Source organism: Colias eurytheme, chromosome 31, assembly GCF_061535395.1.
Source record: "Colias eurytheme isolate Ceu_HAF_F1 chromosome 31, ilColEury1 Martin Lab GWU primary, whole genome shotgun sequence".
NCBI lineage: Eukaryota > Metazoa > Arthropoda > Insecta > Lepidoptera > Pieridae > Colias > Colias eurytheme.
The window spans coordinates 2,241,590-2,263,500 of record NC_143010.1 but is presented as its reverse complement, the minus strand read 5'-3'; the positions used below and the strand labels follow the sequence as shown (position 1 = coordinate 2,263,500).

Here is a 21,911-nt window from a genome sequence, read left to right as displayed (position 1 = left end):
CACAGTGTCAATGTCCAAACTAACTATAAAAAGTATCTTTTTAGTGGGTGTCTTGTGGCGTTGTTGTATCTATGTGTGGCTAGGAAAGTAGCGTTTAAACCGACAGCGACCTTGCAAATTTGTATTGAAAGTTTTTAGATGATTCAGTTGGTGATGGTTGTTGTTGTTATTATAGTAGTGTGTTGAATTTGAATTATTTTAAAGATATTTGGCGATAAATAATGTAGCGCGAATTAAAATGTTTATGAAATATTTATTAATGAATCTATCGACGCTATTGAAGTTTGAATGCATCAAGCCATTTATTTATGTGACAATAAATGATAAATAATCTACATACACTGAAAAACATAACTCACCTTAAAGCGAAGTCGGATAAAGCATTCCTCAATCGACTCTTTTTCACATTCTGTCTATCTAGGCCACTCATGCATTACCTAAAACTAGAGATATCACACCGTGATTGATTACGCTAGTTATACATACAGATAGTTATATCATACTTATCACATTACGCTTTCAGGAAGTATCTGTCAATCAGCTAAATTTACAACGAGTGTATGTGTGTGTGTGTAAACAGAATACGTGACGCGCGCGCGCGCGTGTGTAATTGGCCTAGGTGTGTGTGTGACTCGTAAATTGCTTTTTAAATCGTTTGCAGAGCTTTATGACTGGATTTAAATGTCTTTAGTACTGTTATTGTAGTAGTAAGACGTTTTTTCAGACTTGCTCTGCTAGAGAAACCGTAAGAATACAACAGGAATTAGATTATTTGTACTCAAGATTGTTTATATCTATTTATATTTAAGTAGTATTTTGTTTTTAAGCGCAAATGATGATTGTCTTGTTTATACAAATCAAGCTTCAAATCATCTTTTCAATAAAAAGGAAAAAATCTCCGCGGTCTGAAAATAAATCTCTTAATTTTTTTAACATAAAACTAAGCCGCCTTCACGTGTCAGAAGAAGACCAAATTTAAATGGGATCACAAGAAAGTCACCAGCATTCAAACAGACAAAGAATCGACCAATAAAAAGAGTCGAGGTACCAAATCCGAAAAATACAGTCGAATTGGGAACCTCTTTTTTTGAAGTCGGTTGAAAATCAGTTCTATAAACGCATAGATGCAGCATCGCACACAACTATTTATCTCAAGGTCCATCTTGTTTCAATAATGTCCCACATATAAAAGAAAATCTATTTATACTCTGCGTTAACGCTGGGCTATTGTTGTTTTATTAGTAGAAACGGAGCGTGTAATTTTTTACCTACATTTATAAAACATAACAGTTCATAGTGCTATGCGTGAATAGGCAATGCATTTGTGTGATGATGTGTGCAAAGAGCTTAGTTTGAGACACGATCAAGCTAGGAAGTATGAAGGTGAAGATTTTGTTTGTTTGTACGTGCTTGCAATCTCGGGAAGTGATGGTTCAAATTGGATAATTGTTTTGAGTTGGTTAGTGCATTTGTCGAAAATGGCTTCGGTTATATTACATTGCTGACGGGTCTGCGGACGCGGTTCTACCGAATACCCGCGGCCCCGTCAATAAAGCGGCACGGCGGAACACAGTGGAGTTTAGTCGGTAGGACCCTGCACTCAGCAGGGTGAGTCCGACATAACCCAGGGCTCATCCCCCGAGTGCCCTGGGTATGCCTAAATGCATTCTCCACTATAAAAAAAAACAGGTTATATTACATTGCAATATAACTAATAGGAGATGCTCCTCTCCTATCAATGAAAAATGTTGTTATTAATTTTCAGCGCAGAAGATGTTTTAATGCTATTTAAAAGCAAACCTTTCATGAAAAACCTCGATAAACATCGAGTTGAGTTAACTATTCAAATAATTATTTTTATGTCTTCAAGCGTAGACGTAGAGTGAACAGGTACCTTCTAGGCAAGCGCGTACCATCTTAGATCACATCTCAGCTTAACATCAGGCGAGATTGTGTCAAGCTCTTCCCTATCGTCAATAAAAAAAAAAAAAAAAAAAAACTATATAATATAGAGATTAAATATGTTTACTCGCGATATTTCCGCTTATTTAATGGCTTCGTAAATGTGGACAAAAAAGTAACGAACGGATTTTGACTCGCTAGCAAAAAGTGCGATCGATTCTGATGATATTACGAGATACTGGTTGAGATTTGTGCGTTTCATTTGAGATTTTGTTGCTAGAAGAGCGCTATTATGAATATGTATAATGAATATTAGTTGTGCCTTTCGGATTCACCTGCATGTCTCCGCTCCTATTGGTCTTAGCGTGATGATATAAAGCATATAGCCTTGCTCGATACATGGACTAGCTGACACTTACATATTTTTTTTATTCGCTTTAGTTATTTCACAGATGAGCGCGATCAAGCAAACAAACAAACAAACTCTTATGATATTAGATGTAGAGATAATAATCCAAGTTAAGGTGTGTTATTTGTACTACTAAGTAATACTTAACCTGGATTAGGTACATTATAAAATTGTTTGCCAAATTTTAGCCACGGTTCGGGGAATTTTTGTGTAAAATAAAAAGCCACTTTCATAAATTCCTTCATATTTATAATGTTAGGATTTGTTTTTGTTATTTTTATCCTTTTATGAAATGAAATGAAATAACTTTATTATGGACATAATATTATGAAAAAAAAAGGAACTTAAAAAAAATACATATGCCATAATTAGGCCAACCACTCAGTGTGTCATCACTGATTTTCAGTGGCCGCCTTAGGATGTCTTATTGACAGTGGATGTATTTCCGTTCGGTATGCAAACTGTATTAAATATAATTTAATCGATATATACTTTATAAATATAATAAGTAAATGAATATGAATAATATACGTATATTGTGTATTAAATTAAATTTAAATTTGTGCACATAAAATTTAATATACTTACTTACATTTAAATAATAGTCATTAATATAATATATTTAGATATTGATACATACATATATATATGAAATTTGTATAAGTGTGTATACATATTTTGAAACAAAAAACTTATCAATAAAAGGCAATTGGATGGGGTTAAAATTTCTGATTGCGCTTTTGAATGTCGAGAAGATAAGACTTCAGTTTGTTTTTAAAAGAGAATACGCTTTGTTGGGAACGAATAGGCGGCGGTAGGTCATTCCAGCATTTTGAAGCTTGCTTTTAGAGGGAAATATGAATAACAAGCGGAAAGTTACAGTGGAGGGAAACGTGTCAAGCCCATTTTTACAGTACCTTTTAAAATATACGTGTTTTCTTCTTTTTACAAAGGATGCCTGTATCTTTTTAACATGCTTTTATTAGCTTCACGGTTCACCTGTATGTTGGTATGTTACCGACTCCTATAGACTCGATTATGAGTTTTGACCCACTTTAAACGGACATATTTTATTCAAAACATACTCTGATATCAAATATGCATAGGTACTAAAATTGCACAAAATGTATTATAAATAGCAAAAATGTAGTGGACATTTATAATTTAAATGATGTGTGATATAACGAATATAATCTAGATTTACTAAATCCCTGACCCGTCACATTTCACAAACGAAGTGTGGTGTCAAGTCATGTATGTAACCGCAAGTGATTTTGTAAGTCTATACCTGAATTAATTTTGTACGCAAATCTTGAGACACGTAATAATCTATACTAATACTAGCGGTCCGCCCCGGCTTCGCCCGTGGTACTTATGAAAAATAGATGTTGGCCGATTCTCAGACTTACCCGATATGCACAGAAAATTTCATGAGAATCGGTCCACCCGTTTCGGAGGAGTATGCAGACTAACATTGTGACACGAGAATTTTATATATAAGATTATAATCTATCTATACTAGTATTATAAAACTGAAGAGTTTGTTAGTTAAAACTACTGGTCCGATTAGAAAAATTCTTTCGATGTTAGATAGCTCATTTATCGAGGAAGTCTGGCTATATATCATTCGCTAAGACCAACAGGAACGGAGCCACGTGGGTGAAACCGCGAAGCGCAGCTAGTAATAGATACACAGATGAGCACATTATTAGAATGAATAACATACATTTTCCCAATTATAAAGAACTAGCTTTCCGCCCGCGGCTTCGCCCGCGTTTTCAAAGAAAAACCCGTTCCCGTAAGATTTCCGGGATAAAACCTATCCTATGTCCTTTCTCGTGTATCAAAATATCTCTATACCAAATTTCATGCAAATTGGTTCAGTAGTTACGGCGTGATTGAGTAACAGACAGACAGACAGAGTTACTTTCGCATTTATAATATTAGTATGGATTTGCATGCTATAAAACTAAAATTAAATTAAACATGGTCAGGCTTTATAAGCAACATTTAATTGAAGCTTTGCTTTAGAGAAAAACATGAATAAAATAATTATGAAAATTAATAATTCAGGCCACTAACAAGGCTTTTTTAGTTAGTGAGTTTTGGTATTCGAATCAAGAAGGATGGGACTGGCATTTTCCGCACTATGTTTATCTTAAAACTAGCGGTCCGCCGCGGCTTCGCCCGTGGTACATATTTACGTTTTCTCTACATAAGAACCATCCTCGTACTTCAAGGAATATAATAAAAAAAGAATTATCGAAATCGGTTCAGCCGTTCTCAAGTTATGCGCTTACCAACACATTTTGGGATTCATTTTTATATTATAGATATTATGTTCCTTCTTAAAAGGATTATTATGACTGTTATGCAATCTAAAAATGAGTTTTAAATCTTAATTATGAAACGTAAACTGTTGTGCATCCATAAAAAGTCTATATAACTGCCAACTTATTGAAGAACCAAGAGCAATTTAAATTATACGCAAGTAATATTCATTAGGGCTTCCAAAAAACATAGCCTAGACGTGCAGGGGTTGGGGTGACGGTGTCTAAGGGGTGTACAAGGTCGGGGGTGGTATGGCGAAAACATTTTGGCAAATGTCCCTGTCTTGGACGTTGAGTAATGCAATATTGTTAGTTTTAATTTAACGTCGAGTGGAGATAAAGTTTTGTCTATCTGTTTGGTATTTTTAAGGTCAAGGTAGTTATTTAGTACTAGCTGCTCCGCGCGGTTTCACCCCCGTGGCTCCACTCCTGTTGGTCGTAGCGTGATGATATATAGCCTATAACCTTCCTCTATAAATGAGCTTTCTAACACCGAAAGAATTTTTTAAATCGGACCAGTAGTTCCCGAGATTACCGCGATCAAACAAACAAACTCTTCAGCTTTATAATCTTTATTGTCTTTTATATAAAAATGAATCGCAAAATGTGTTGGTAAGCGCATAACTCGAGAACGGCTGAACCGATTTCGATAATTCTTTTTTTATTATATTCCTTGAAGTACGAGGATGGTTCTTATGTAGAGAAAACGTAAACATGTACCACGGGCGAAGCCGGGGCGGACCGCTAGTATTAGTATAGATTTATTCATCTGTGGTCAAGGTATGAAAATAGGGAAAGGTTTTGGATACATAGATTTTTAGGTATAGATATTAGGTAGATAAGTATGTGATCAGATTTTGATGGTGTAGTACTATTTTGCATGATGTGGAATTGTATGATCGTCCATTATTCGATTACTGCATAGATAACACACTTTGAAGTGTTTCCTCATAGGAAAATTCACAGAATTTGTTTTTTTATTAAACATAGACGGCTACTTAAATATTATTATAATTGAAAACAGTAGACTTAGAAGTAGATGGAGATATGAAGTAAAGCACGATTTAATTTTGTACCAATGCCTTGAACATGTAAAAATCTTCTCGGTTATTGGAATCGTTTTCAACCTGAAGTTCTCACTTATCATAAAAACCACTTGATACAAAACTTGTAGCTAATCTCTTATAGTTTTGAAGCCTCATAATGATTTGCACTTACCACACATTATACTTGTGCAATGTATAATATAATTACTCATACCAGCTTCTGGTTTGACATTTTTGTTCATCTCGATCTGCGAAGGATTGTGGACTCTATTTAAAAGAGATAGAGGTGGGTTTTGTATATACCGTTGGTTGTGCGTTACGATTTATAGCGAACTGATGTATTGGTAACAGTGGGGTGTGGTGCAAGAGAAGAGCGGAAGCGGTTTATGTTTATAGGATTGTAATTGTGGAAATTTCGGTTTAGTAGACTTATTTTGGAAGTGCTATGCATCGTCAGAGATTGTATTTATTAAAATTAAACTTATTGGTTCAAGTCGACTCTTTAAGAAGCGACCTTAAATTATTATAATGCATAGAATGTGGATAGATAATTTATTAAACTTCAATTAAAAATTTATTTATGTCACTTGGTGATAAAATAACGGAGATTTTATGACAGATGTTGCAGCCACCAAGCTATTAAATCAATTCGACTTCTTTTTTATTTCTCTAAAACCTATTCAATATGTTTAATACGTGCGTATATACCTTCTCTGACATAAACATAATATCCGACCGTTTGCAATAACCTTTTGCCAGATTCACCAGTGACACACGCCTTTTAACTAACCCTTGTGTAGCGGTTACCACACATATGAAACAAATCGCTTCACACTTGTAACTTGTATCATTCGCAAGGTTTTTTGACTGAGAACCAGTTCCGATATCAAAACTCGATTCGGGCAAGATTTCAAAAATGGTGGAACTCTGTTGCAATTTAATTAAATTGCTCGTACGTATATATAAATATATTATATACATATACATGTAAAGCGTTATTGTATCCTGTATAATGATATATATTACTTTCTTATAGAATAAACGATATCTTATATTAGTGTGTATATTATGTATTTTTAGTATCATCTATTTATGTTTAACTTTTTACCTTCCTCCGCTGTAGTAATATTGTTTTTCACACAATCTGTTGCTTGCCTGGAAGAGATTACTTGTTATTAATAAGGCCGCCTTCTGTGTTGTTTGTACTAGTTTAAAATACGTTAACTAAATGAATAATAAAAAATCTATTCTAATATGATAAAAATGGACAGTTTGTTTGTTTGTATGCATGAAAGTGAAAATCTCAGGAACCAGGCGTCCAATTTGAAAAATTATTTCTAAGTTAGATTGTCTATTTAACTAAGAAGGCTAGGCTATGTATAATTACGCCAAGATCAACAGGACCGGAGCAGCTAGTACCTAATACACAGCAAACTCGCATATACCTTGTCTTCCACAATCGCCATCTTTGCTATGTACATTTACTTGCGCCTAACTTCAGCCCGAGTATTGTAGAATTTATAAATTTAAAATTAATAATATTTTTGTAGAATTTATTTACTAAGACCATATTCTCGTAAACAGGTGCGCGGCGGCAGTACAGGCGTGCCGCCGCCCGCGCCGCCGGCGATACACGACCACGAGAAGCGATCGCCGCTGCTGCCGCAACACCAGCAGCCGACGAGGCCGCAAGTGCTGGCTGCTTCTTCTAGTGCTGCTGTTGCTGTAGCTGGACCAGCTGCTGCAGGGGTTGCGTCTGCGAGTGTGGGGCCCGTGGTGACAGGTGAATATACATAATATAATATACTATTATAAAGGCGAAAGTTTGTAAGTATGGATGTATGGATGTTTGTTACTCTTTCACGTAAAAACTACTGAACCGATAACAATGAAATTTAGCACACATATAGAGGGTAACTTGGATTAACACATAGGATAGGTTTTATCCTGGAAATCCCACGGGAACGGGAACTATGCGGGTTTTCCTTTGAAAACGCGGGCGAAGCCGCGGGCGGAAATCTAGTAGGAAAATAATAGTGGGAAATATACAAGTGAAGCTAATATTAGCGTGTAAGAAACCTCATTAAAATTGGTCTAGTAGGGTTCTTGAGAAAGATCCAAATTGAATAGTTTCGTTCGAATTAAGATTCACTATTAGAGTGAAGATATGTTTGCTCTGTCGCGTAATTGTTAACCGTAACTATTCCTTTATGTTATGGAAGATCAAAATCTTTCTGCACAATAACTTTCGTTAAAATCAGTTCATATTTTAAACAATCTCATATTTACAATATCAATACTGACAGTGAGATATTAATAAAGTAAGCTGATTGTTTATATACCAAGATATTTGTTTAGTTTTCCTTCTGCAAATAGCACGCGTGTTATAAAAATATCTATCCTCGTTATCAACATATAAATAGAAATTAAATTAATTTTGATTTATTGGAGGCCGGCATCGCGCTCGAAATTGATTGGCTGCCGTCATGCGAATTGTTATACAATATTTTACAGTTGGTTACATTATTATTAAATAGGTAAATTGTTTGTTTGATGTAGTCTAATTTACGATAGAATTTAGAAGAATAGAACTGTGTTTACATATTTTTTTTATTTGTGTTTGTTAAGACAATAACTGCTGAGTTTGGTTCATGCGTTTCTGGACTTTTTTGCTGTTTATTTTTTACACTGTTAAAATTAATTTATCATTTAATGGTGGAATTGAAATCTATTAATTATTTGATACTTTCATTTATAGTGTGTAATGTAGAAGCATGCTGCATGGTACAGCTATCTAAAATTAGTGAGAGCAAAATAATACGTTTCACTGGTCCATTTTCTTTACGAACAAGTAGGTGATCAGCTTTCTGTGTCCTAATAGACTGATCTCCTAATTTTTACGGTTCATTTCCACTAATAATGTGCGAGGATGTGTAGCGAGGAACGTATTAGTAAATAACAAATCACATCGCTTCATTTAGTTTGAAGTTTGAAGCGATAGTATTGATTATTTACAAAAACACATTCCTCTCTACAAAAAGACATTACTGTAGAGTAATAACTTTTACAATAAATAATAAATATACCCTATTTTTTATATTTGTAGCAGCCGCGGAGCCTGCGGCCCCTCCGCCGCCGAAACCTACGGTCGTCAAGGCGACCAAGAATGTTAAAATCAATCAAAAGGTAAGTGCTTTATTATTTTGTGTCTTAAATATATTTTTTTTTTTTTTTTTTTTTTATTTATTTTATCAATAACAAATACATTTAACATAATTTAACATGCCAAAAACCACAAAGATTTGTCCGGCATGCAAAGCAATCTAACCACGACAAATACGATGCACAGCGCGCTCGTGTGCTCGCGACAAGTTAAAGACAATTATACCACATTATACAATATACAGGTTGTTTACAAAATGCAATTTTAATTTAGATTTAACATTATTATTATTTATGCTTTTTTTTAGATTCAAATCAAGATTATTTAATAATTGAGGAACTAAATAACGAGTTGTTCTTTTACCATAAATGTTAATTATTTTTGGAATGATTAAGCGTTGGTTAGTTTGTTGACGGGTAATGATTACGTTATCAAGTTTTTTCTGCAGGTCAAAATTAAAGAATTGTTCTTTTAATATTGTGTAATGGAACAAAGATTCTACCGGCAAAACTTTACAATGGTGAAAGAGATTTTCATTACTATTTTTACATAATTTTTTTATCTTAGGAGATACTATTTGTTTTAATATTCTTAGTTGTAGTGATTCAATGTTCTTCAAATAGCTTTTAAAGGTTCGGGCGTAGCTACTAATACCGTAGCTTATAACATTATTAACCAGGGCGTTATATAGCATTAGCAAAATTTTAAAAGGCATTTTATTTTTAATAATTTTTATATTAGCTAGAATAGCTCGGAGTCGATCACAAACAGAGTTGATATGTGGCTGCCAGTTAAACTTTCTGTCAATTATAAGTCCCAGATACGCATGACTACTTACAGTTTCGATTTTTGGACAGTTACAATTGCGCACATTACGTTGATGCAAACAATAATGATTATGAGCTATTATCACATTGTTCGCATCGAACAATGTTTTATTGTACGGAGAGTGAATATGTACTAATTTGGTTTTATCTGCATTAAGAACAAGTCCATTATCGTGGCACCATTTATTTATACGGTCAAAATCCTGTTGTAGATTAACAAGAGCATTTTCAACATTATGATTTGCAACTAGCAAACAAGTATCATCCGCATATTGGTAGGAAGTGCAGTGCTTAAGAACGTTATTCATGTCATTTACGTAAGTGATAAAGTGGAGGGGACCGATCACCGACCCTTGGGCTGTTCCTTCAGTAACAGGTAACACACGACTCACAGAATCGTCGATTTTTACGTAGAAAGATCGATCATTGACGTAATTTTCGCACCATTTTAACATTGGACCCCTGATCCCAGAGGCCTCTAACTTTGTTATAAGACACTTATGATTTAAGGTGTCAAAAGCCCTAGAAAAGTCTATGAAAAGAGCTAAAACATGTTTTTTGTTATCCAGGTGTATGTTCACGGTGTCCGAAAAATCTGATAGCAGAGAAGTGGTGCTTTTACGTGGTTGAAAACCATATTGATTATTACAGATTACGTTATTTTTAGAATAGAACAGATGTATTTGATCACTTATAAATTTCTCAATGATTTTATCTATAGATGACAAAAGGGATATTGGTCGATAGTTGGTTACGTCGGCTTGTTTTCCTTTTTTGTATATAGGACGAACGCAGCTTTGCTTCAACTCATTAGGATATATTCCTGACAGAAAACTAGTGTTGATAAGATGTGAAATGGCAGCTGCTATTTTACTTGAGATACTTTTAACGTCTATTACTCTAATGCCATCGCTACCAGGCGCCTTTCGGCTATTAAGATTCAAAATAATCTTTTTTATAGTTTTAGGGTTGGCTTTTTTAAAGTAGAAGCTAACGTTGGTTGGTCTGATGTAATGTTTATCATTTAGAAGATTATTCGGACAGGAGGTTAAGATTTTTTTAACTGCGTTTCTGAATTCGTTCGCAAATTTATTGGCGATGATAGCGCACGTCTCTTTTTCTGTATCAAAAGCATTAGTAATAAATTTATCAATTGACAAAGCAGCCCTACCACATATTGAGTTTATGATTTGCCAGAGTTTGCGGGGATTTTTTGTATTCATTTTTATTTCATTTTCATAATATTTATTTCGTTTAATTTCAAATATTTTATTAATTTTATTGCGGATTTTATTATATTTTACTCTGAGGCATTTATTTGATGAGTCTTTTTTCCATTTATTAAATAATTTATCGCGTTCATCACACATTTTTATCATATATTGTTTAATCCACGGTTGTTTAACTTTTTTGATATTAATTTGTTTTTTATATTTACTAGATTTATCATAAGCAGATTTAAAGTTGGATCGAATAAAATTGTAAATGTTTGTAGGGCAGGACATATTTTTTGTAACAGACCAATCTATGTTATTTAGTTCCTCAAATAATATTTTACTATCATAAAACATTTTATTACACATTATGGAATCACGCTGTATATGATGCGTACAAATACTTTCGCAAGCTAACAAAATAACTCGGTGATCTGCCAGAACAGTATCGACCACGGCCGTGCACGGATTCATAGTGGTTAATCGTGTAAATAAATGGTCGATACAAGATTTCGTTATTTTGTCTAACTTCATTTCGATTCGAGTATAATCTGAAATTCCCATTGAGAATCCGTGCTCGGACAACATATCAAAATAAGTATTTTTAATAGCAGTGTATGATTTTAAGTCGATATTTGCGTCCCCGAGTATGATTACATTGGATGTCTTATTGTTATCTAATACATTAGATAGCTCGTTCACAAAAGTGTTCTTATTTGTTTGTGGTGGTCTATAAAATGCACATAATGTTACGGAGTAGTTATCGGCTGTCATTAAAGTGCCAATAATTGATTCGAAGCTAGTATTTTTGATGGGTATTGTAGTAAATTTAAGATAAGTTTTTACATAAACTATTATTCCACCTCCTTTTTGTTTGGATCGTAGCTCAGTGTGCATTTTATAACCAGGTATGTTATATAAATTACAAATTGAATGAGAGATACCTACTTCTGTTAAAACAATAACATCAATCGGACACTTACACGAATTTATGAGCACTAGTAGTTTAGTATAATTCTTTATTAAAGACCTGATATTCACATGTAAGCATAAAAAATTTATTTGGTTAAAGGGTACACAATTAATAAATGAATTGACTGTTGAACAATCAAATATTTCTAAACAGTGATTATATGTATTTATATTGGCCATTAATGTTTGAAAAAGAAATTTAGAGTTTATTTGTTATACCTATTACTTATTAATATTAGATGTAGAATACAAGATATATAATATGACACAATGTATTACCTACTTACTTAGATAACAAGGATTCTATATCGGACAAAGATCTTATTATGAATGGCCGGCTTTTATCATCAAGTTTTTTAGCGTACACAATACCAGCCTTGCACCACACAAACTTGTAACTGTCTTTCAATTTTTGTTGAGCGTTGTAAAGGAGGGTTTTTGTACGGTGGGTTAATGCTTCACGGACAAACACACGACGTGTCGCTTGATCTGAAGGCAATCGGGGCAAGATATCACCAACCGTGATTTCTTTTTGTTTAGCTGATGCAAGCCATTGATTACGCACCACATTTGATTTCACCTCCACGATGATGTTTCCTGATTGGGGACGATTTTGGGGTTTTGGCATGCGGCGGGATGATAGTACATCACATATGTTAACTTGTAAGTTCTGGGCAACACTTTCCAACACACTATTTAAGTTTTGATTGGTAGCTTCTGGAATTCCTGCAATTTCAATAGTACATGCTAGCATTTTTTGATCAATTTCATTAATATGCTGTTCAGCAGCCGCAATCCGTAGTTCTAGATTTTTATTTTTGTTAATTAGGTCGGTGTTTTTGTTAAGTAATGTTTTGATGGTATTTTCCTGCCTTTTTACTAATTCTTCGAGATCGGTCATCTGTCCGTTCATATGTTCCATTGCGGTTGTTAGATCGCCGAGTTCGGCCTTGATGATTTTTTGCATTTCTCGTGTAATACTCGCCACTAGCTTTTTTTGATCGAGGGTCGAGCTGGAGCGGGCATCCTCGTCGTCTGAACTTTCGTCTGGCGTTACGAAGAAGGAAGAACGACTAGACACATTACTGAGACAGTGATCGCAGCTCCATTCCAAACCGTCAGAATTACGAAGTGCAGCCAGTTGCTTGCCGGTTAACTTTGCACAAACGGTTGACGCTGATTTTTACGTGCGATATTTCTTGCGTGCGCGCTGTAGCGATGTCGCGGGTAGAATGAGTTGATAATTTTTGAAACAAAAAAAAATCGCAGTCGGATGAAACCCATTAGAAAAGGAGGGGAATATGACAAAAATGTAAGGAAAAATAAATTACGGTCAATCCGAGTTCGGGAAGCGGGAGGGGGGAGCTTTTAAGAGAAAAAAATGGTTTCTCTCGATTTCCGACAAAACTACAAGTCCTATAGAAAAAAGTTCAATGGCAAAGTTGTAGGTAATTAAAAGTTCTACAACTTTTATATTTACAATTTTTTCACATAACCTCAAAATTTAGGTGAAAAATTCAGAAAACCAAGTTTTTGGTCTTTTATTTTTATCTACTTCAAAATTTATTTTTTTTCTACGAAATTTGGTGGAAACTTACTTTATTATGTCCCAAATACACTGTAATTTATTTGATTGAAAATGTTTATTTTTTCGGCTTATTTTGAATTAATACCAAAAAAACAACCTAATTTTCAATCGAAAAGTCACCCGTCTAAATATCAGTTTTTTTCAAAAACTTGGAGTACATTTTATTCATTGAAATCTCTACTTTTATATGGTGTAAAAAAAATAAAGACCACCATAGTAAATGTTCTCAGGAAATGCATACAAACAGTCTGAAAATTAGCTTTTACTAAATCAGGCACACTTCTCGAACTACCTGAAATGTTATTATCGACATCATTTTGCTTTTGAATATGCTGTAAAATATTAAACTTAGAACAGATAATTATTTTTCTTTTGAAATATTACCGAAAAGCCGATACAAGAGAAGATATAGAGTTCGAGAAGTGTGCCTGATTTAGTAAAAGCTCATTATCACACTGTTTGTATGCATTTCCTGAGAACATTTACTATGGTGGTGTTTATTTTTTTTACACCATATGAAAGTAGAGATTTCAATGAATAAAAGGCACCCCAAGTTTTTGATAAAAGCTGATATTTTGACGGGTGACTTTTCGATTGAAAATTAGGTTGTTTTTTTGGTATTAATTCAAAATAAGCCGAAAAAATAAACATTTTCAATCAAATAAATTACAGTGTATTTGGGACATAATAAAGTAAGTTTCTACCAAATTTCGAAGAAAAAAAATAAATTTTGAAGTAGATAAAAATAAAAGACCAAAAACTTGGTTTTTTGAATTTTTCACCTAAATTTTGAGGTTAGGTGAAAAAATTGTGAATACAAAAGTTGTAAAACTTTTAATTACCTACAACTTTGCCATTGAACTTTTTTCTATAGGACTTGTAGTTTTGTCGGAAATCGAGAGAAACCATTTTTTTCTCTTAAAAGCTCCCCCCTCCCACTTCCCGAACTCGGATTGACCGTAATTTATTTTTCCTTTTATTTTCATCATGTTCCCCTCCTTTTCTAATGGGTTTCATCCGACTGCGATTTTTTTTATCTTTTCATTATTTTTAAAGGCTTCTACCCCAGTCTATATTGTTTTATCGTTATATTGCAGAATTTTGTGAAGATTGTGTTTCTGGGTAATGTATGAAACAATATAAGACACGACTTTAATAACACGAAAAATCTGTATGTATGGTGATAGTAACCATGTTTCGTTGATAAGGACTGTAGAAAATTATTATGTATCAAAAATTTTAAATACATGTGGGTAGTAAATAGTTTTAAAGTTAATTATGGATATTTTTCCTTTTTGTTGTGGTTTGTGACTTGTGCACATTTGTTATGTTTAGAATCAAAATAATGTATAAAATCGAAAGTTGTCTATATTTAAAACACTAGTTTTTATCCAAAAAATATACTGCTAAAATATACACCTATAGGTTAAGAGCGATCACTCGAAATTTAATCTAATTTTGAACCCCTTTTATGTATTGTTAAAATTCTTAGAAATATTTGGGGTGTGACCCCTCTTAAATACTGCACGAATATAGGTAGTATAGGTTAAATTATGAAAATACTAAAGCAAGAGCTTATGTTCAAGCCGCATGGCATGTGTCATCGTCGTATTGTGTGCAGAATGTCATGCATGCATGTCATGCTGCATGATAAGTTAGACTAGAGATTGTCATATACTTTTGTATGTATAAAATATAAATTTTAAGGCAATTAATTATCAGGTACATATAAGAAATTAAAGCATATTTTAAGATTTGAAATGATTCATTGATACTAGTTAGATACGATTGTGTTTGTATGTCTGTGCGTGCATCATGTTTAAACGGATGAGCACTTTGATGAAACATGTTAGGTTATATTATGCTGATTTAAATTTTATAATATGTAGATGGGGCAGTTCTGTTGTTCTGTACTGAAACTTCTATAGGTACCGTCCTTCTGGAGTATACTATAATTTCTTAACAAACAAATCCTCACGGACCACGAGGAAAACCACGTGTATAACTAATATATTAACAATTTAACATACCTAGTTAATATCGAACGCTCGGTCATGGTAATATATAATTATTTTCCAACTAAACTATACATATAAATAATAAACGCCAGTGTCCTAGGTACGAGTACGGTATTGTGCCGTGCGAAAACACGTTTCCATTCGCAGTTCGGACCGCCATTGTTTGTCGATAGGGATGTGCTGTGGTTATCGATAAGTTTGAATATGTAGATTTTTTGTATGGTAAGTGGTTCCGAGACTTCAAGAGGTTGTGGTGTTGATAGCGATAGTTAAAAAGTGAAAATAAAATAAACGAATGTTGGTAGGTTTAACATGTTATTACGTGGCTTAATTCATATCGATTTATGTGGTAGGTACTGTAGACTTGTCTTGCTAAATAAGAGAATGTACGTTTGTTCCTTTAGAAATTGACCAATAAATAAATATACATTTTTCATTTATTATTGATCAAAGCAAACAATGAACTTATAGTTTTTGTAGATAGTGTTTTCAAATAGATATTAAAATTCCAAACTGTATTCTATAAAATAACGGTTTCTATAATTCTGTTGTTAAGAGATAACATTTAACGGTTCTCTAATTAATTATTTGATATAGATCGGAATTTCCTATGACTTTATACTTATCAGTTATTTATGTTAATTGCATTTTAATATTTGTTTATACATACACAACATCCTATTTGTGTGTCTAATCGAAAGTGATTAGGGTTTATAAAAGGTAAAGTACCTAAATGAATCACGCAGTCTTTGTTTAATAATTTTGAACCGTACTTATTAAATATAATTTTTTGTAAAAAAAAATATAATGTTTATGAAAATAACACCTGATCTATGCGTTTTGCTTGGTAGAAAAACAAATATCGAAACATATAAATTAAATCGATCAGTATTTTGACGTGTAAATAAAAAATACATGAAAGATATACTTTATGTAGTATAAATAATATTTTACAAGCATTAAAGTGATTTCGCTTTCGCAAAGAGTGTTCGTTTGTCGACTTGTTTTTCTTAAGCTCTAAAAATATCGTAAAAATTTAAGTTTTTACTTATTGACATAGTCGTATAGAACGCATTCGAAGTACTATTTACGTGTCTCTCGACCTTGCTCGGAATCATATATCGAAAATATTGCAAGCAGCCGTAAAAGTGAATTAATTTTCCAGCCGTTGTCGGTAATGTTTACCACATCACTAGGGGACGCCAGTCGTCCGCCGAGCGGCTTCGATGTCGGTCGCGTGCCCGCATAATTCGAATAACGAATTAGAATAGAACTTTTATTTGAATTCCGAATTTAAATTTAAAAAGTTCTCGCACGGAACGCGCGTGTTTTGTCGCGGTGCTGCTATTTTCGCTCGCGTAAATACCGCCAAAAACGCGTTGCGTCGCCGCGTCGCGCTCGTTCTAATTTATTTTTAAATCGATTGAACGTCGTTCAAACTGCACAATACATAGGTGCTTAGCAGCCAGTATTACAAGTAAACAAACGTTGCGTAACCGATGCATAATTTTCGATTATAGAGTTGCCATATTGTTGTTTTTTTATAATTCGAATTCTCAATAGCCAGTGTTGTGTTTGTGTGTGTTATCGCATTGTGAATAGATTCTTTATTGGTCAGATTTGTTCCGGTGGAATAAATTGGAATGGTGTTTCACGGTTTGAGTTTGGTTTTAATATAGGAGATTGGTTTTTATGTTTCTTTCTATGTATGTACGATTATAAGGTGTTAGAATATTTCGTATGTGCAAATTGCGAGGATATGCATACCGATTGCAATTTGCATGTATTAATATTTAATTTATACGATCTAGTTAATATTTTATTCAAAAACAATTTATATCGGTCAGCGGAATTTGAATATTTCGCAATAAAATGGTATGGTATTTTCCAAAAATACCTGTTGTCATAATATGCATACGTTTAACATAAGAGCAAAAAAATATTTTCCTCTCTCTTTTATATGTATATCGTATTTAAAGATACTACGCAATCGCTAAAAGGATGTTTTTCTGCAAAATTAAGCAAATGTGTTTAAAAATAATATTGTTATTGCAATAATAGATATTGATTATAAAACGTCGAAATAGTAAATAGGATATTATTTTTTGGGTTCTTTTTATCTATCGAAGTTCAAAATTAATTTTGTTGTAGTATTTAAACAGAGACGACATACAGAATAAAATACAATATTGTAGTATTATATGAAAACTATATTAAGTAATTCGACCTTTCTATCGATTTATATTTATCAAAATCGGACTAGGAGTTATTAAGAGTCCAAACATTAAATAAATAAATGCCAAAGCGACCCTTGCTCATGCGTGCAATGCTCTACGTAAGTACATTTAGTAGTTTTTTTTTGCGTATCTGTTCGAAACGTCACCGAAGCCACGTGGCATAACCTATTTTGTGTAAATGTAAGTTGTGATTCCACAACTACGTTGTCTATTGGAACCATTGGTGAACACAGAATGTTTTTTTTTTGTTTATCACGAACAGACAGATGTGGCGGACGACTTTGTTTTATAATTTGACAATTATATTAATTATTGTATGAATCTACACACTAAAATTATTTTACGAATAGAAAGTTACGTTATCTGTAATTTCATACGCTATATATTATAATGTAATGGTCAATCCGGGCGGAGGCGAGACGAGCTGTTAGTTCTAGCTATAGAAATACTTATCTCCGCGGGTGAAACCATGCGGCACAACTAGTACGTATACAAGAAGATAGATAAAAGGTGTATTACAGTAGGTACGGGTATCATAGTTGAGATTAGATTGGTCGGTATCTATCGCGAGATGCTCTTGCGGTCATACGATAAAGGTCGAACCGTGTTTACCAATACTGGGATGGTAATTTAACTAATAATTGTGTCTAGTGGGGATCGTACTCGACGATTAGTTAGGGACTGCTTTTATAATAGTTGTTTGGTATGTGTAGGGTTGTCAATTTTGTGAAAAACAAACGAAGATTTAGAAAAAATGGTCTCTAGCACAATGTTGTAGAACAGTGAACTGAATAAAGCTAATTTAATTAATGTTAAAATTGTTTTTAGTGTTGGAATCAGGTTGATACAGAACCTATACCTTGATACTAACCTAACAGAAAATCATATACACAGGGACCAAAATACTACATTTATTGTCTATCTATATGGCAAATTCATTAAATACGCAATTCCGGCCTTTACCATACAAAAAGAAATATCAATGTAACATACCAAACATCCAAAACCTTCCGCTCCCAATATATTAATTACTGCACTAAGTTGATACCAAAGATTTAATAACAGAATCAGACGAGCTATCTACGTCTAGCTAACTTGTAAGTTGTAACCTAGAGTTACCCCATCCGATCGTAGCCCCTCGCTGATTCGATTACATCACACATGCATAACATGACATACAGACACATGTATACAGATATTGAATATCACAGATTCACAGACACAACATGGATTTATTCTGTAAGCTTGTGTGTGTGCGGTGTGCTTGTGGGCGCTGACCACAGCGCAGCGTTTGATACAGTGCATCGATTGAGTTTTTCGCGTTTAATATTGTATCATAATTGGATTATGTTGTGAAGATTGGTTGTTGTATGTGATTGTCTAGTGTCGGAATATGAAGGTATGGATTTCGAATTTAAAACGTGTGAATTGTAAAGGTCAAGTTGCAATGGATCAAAGATAGATACAGTGCAGGCAATTAGGGGGAAGCCCAATTAAGATGTACAAATGCATTTCTTCCTTCACACACTTTTACTCCTTATCATCATTGTAAAGAAACATATTATATCACCATTATCATCATTATGATATATGTATTTATGGTCTTGTAGGTACCTTAAATATATTATTTTAATAGATTTTCCTTCACCTCTTCGAGCAATAGTGACGTATCATAATGTGCAACCATAAAGAAAGAGTAAAATAATCTATGCATACTTATTGCATGTCTAGTCTCGCATCTTTGAAAAGTCAATGCTAATTAGGAAAGTCCCAATTAACTAAATATCAAACGTTGGTCGAACCAGGGACCGTAGACAAAGTAACAATTAAAAAACGATAACGAAGTTAGAAATCGCAAAAATGTATGGGATTGACATACGCCGCGTTAGATCACGTGGTCTATCTAATGTCAATCCCATACTTTTTTGCGATTTCTAACTTCGTTATCGTTTTGTAATTGTTACTTTGTCTAAGGCCCCAGACGCGACTCGTACGCAACATTGGCAATAATTTAACTGCATAATGGCATCGACTTTGCACAGTCGGTCAGCTAAAGGTCGTATATGTATGATAAAAAACGAGAAATGTCAGACGAGACTAGTATGTTTCTTGATAATTTATGTCCAGTTGATTGTATTAATTATTATTTGTATGTCCAGTAAGGACTAAGGACTAAGGAGTACAGAAGTCTGGATGTTATTCGTGTGTAGTAAGGTGTGTGGAGGGTGGAAAGAAATATGTGGAAGGAGTTTAGTTGAGTGAATGGTGCAGGTGATTGACGAATGTCGGTTGGTAAAATTGTCTTGTTTTCAGTTAGATAGTGTTTGGATAGTTTGAAAATTATAAAACGAACAAATATAAAAAATGCCCTTTCAATTGTATTTAAATTGACAGTAGTCACGTTGTATAAAAGTATTTAGGAAGGAAGTAATAGCTTTAACAAGTTATAACTTTATAATACAGTTATACAGTTATTTTTCGAAGGCTCTTATTAAATTTCAACACGTTTTTGTCTCTTACGTATTAACAGATATTAACTCTTTAAATCATTGGCTATTTTGCATATAAATCGCATTTTGCCAAAGTTCAGCCGGTATGGCATGCCGCTCGCGTTGTCATTAAAAATGTCAAATTATATAATATTTACATTTGGATTCTTGGTTAAGAATGTTAAGATACATAAATAGATGATACTAGTGGTCCGCCCCGGCTTTGTCCGTGGTACATATTTCGCAATAAAAGGTAGCCTATGTCCTTTCTCGGGTATCAAAATAATAAATATCTCCATACCAAATTTCATGCAAATTGGTTCAGTAGTTTAGGCGTGATTGAGTAACAGACAGACAGACAGAGTTACTTTCGCATTTATAATATTAGTATGGATTATTTTATTATTGTACAGATGTATTTAGATATTAAGTTTTCATATGCTTAAGATGCTCGAAAGACGACTTTATTTGTGTCCTAAAAATAACCATCTTTTGTAAAAGGGTCGAAGAAAGGGCAGCAGATCTATACCTAATTCCTGTTAAGTCTGTCACAGAAAAAATGTCTTCAACCTTTGACGATTCTGAACTACATACTGCCAATAATATCTCGTGAAATTTTCCCATTTATATATACCTTTTTCCTGCTTAAATCACAATGACAAATATTTCCAGTAAGAGTATATCACACGATCGACACGTAAACAGTTTGAAAGCGAACAAATTGATAACGTTACCAGTTAGCAGTTACTACTGAACGAGTAATTCGTGAAATCGTAATTAAACACACCGTTAACACTACGGCGTATTATTAGTTAGTCAAATTGGCATCCTTATTGCGTCGATTATAGGTTTTCCTTTGGAGTTCCGTAGGAAGTTTGTAAGAAAGTTGGTGGTGTGAATGGATATGGGAAACTTGGTAGAATGATTGGAAAAGTTGGAGAAATGTGGAATATTTTTAAATAGAAAATATGTAACTGAATGTTATGTACTTCAGAAGAACATAGGATCTTAACAAGAAATAATCTTGAGAAACAATGATTCAACGTTAAATAGGTTACCTCTTGATGAATCAAGTTGTGGACATTAAATGGCAAATTATGTATTTCTATATGATTTGATGTATAGCACTGCTAAGGTATAATTATTATTGCTCAAATATTTTAATCGTAGGTTAGTATTGCTTTGACCTTTAGTAAATCATGTTGATGCAATATTTAGTTTTAATTTGTGATTGATCAGATAGCTTTTGCAATTTCCTTAGAGATATGTTACATGTAGAAGTCGGATTCGAATTGTTATGATTTACGAAATTACGTCTGGATGATGTTTTAAATTTCAGTTCAATGAATATCCTGAATTCACGGTTAACACATAAGTTCACACTTATTTATAAATAGTATTTTGCATAAATTCACAATGCATAAACTTAAAGATGATTTATAAACTACTAGCTGTTCCCCGCGGTTTCACCCGCATTGCTCCGCTCCTGTTGGTCTTAGCGTGATGATATATTATAATATAGCCTATAGCTTTCCTCGATAAATGGGCTATCTAACACCGAAATAATTTTTTAAATCGGACCAGTAGTTCCCGAGATTAGCGCGTTCAAAACTCTTCGGCTTTATAATATTAGTATAGATTTAAGTAGTAGAAAGCTGCATAATTCCTGAGCATGCCTTTAATTTTTCATTTTACCTTTTTTCCCGGCTTAAACAG

At 33.5% G+C, this 21,911-nt stretch overlaps 2 protein-coding genes and 1 long non-coding RNA gene across 3 annotated transcripts in view; 1 reads left to right on the top strand and 2 right to left on the bottom strand.

Annotated features, from left to right (window-relative positions):
* LOC149895407 (uncharacterized) overlaps positions 1-21,911 on the bottom strand; it is a 270,965-nt gene that overhangs the window by 44,908 nt on the left and 204,146 nt on the right. The window lies entirely within an intron of this gene.
* LOC149895417 (la-related protein 1-like) overlaps positions 1-21,911 on the top strand; it is a 98,157-nt gene that overhangs the window by 18,300 nt on the left and 57,946 nt on the right. Inside the window, exons 2-3 of the mRNA XM_090118935.1 lie at positions 7,272-7,470; positions 8,794-8,873. Coding sequence (XP_089975061.1) covers positions 7,272-7,470; positions 8,794-8,873 — 279 coding nt within the window. The remainder of the gene's footprint in view (positions 1-7,271; positions 7,471-8,793; positions 8,874-21,911) is intronic.
* The window catches only part of LOC149895418 (uncharacterized), a 29,942-nt gene continuing 19,918 nt past the window's right edge, over positions 11,888-21,911 (bottom strand). Inside the window, exon 3 of the mRNA XM_090118739.1 lies at positions 11,888-13,039. Within this exon, the coding sequence (XP_089974865.1) occupies positions 12,147-13,039 (893 nt within the window). The 3' untranslated portion in view covers positions 11,888-12,146. The remainder of the gene's footprint in view (positions 13,040-21,911) is intronic.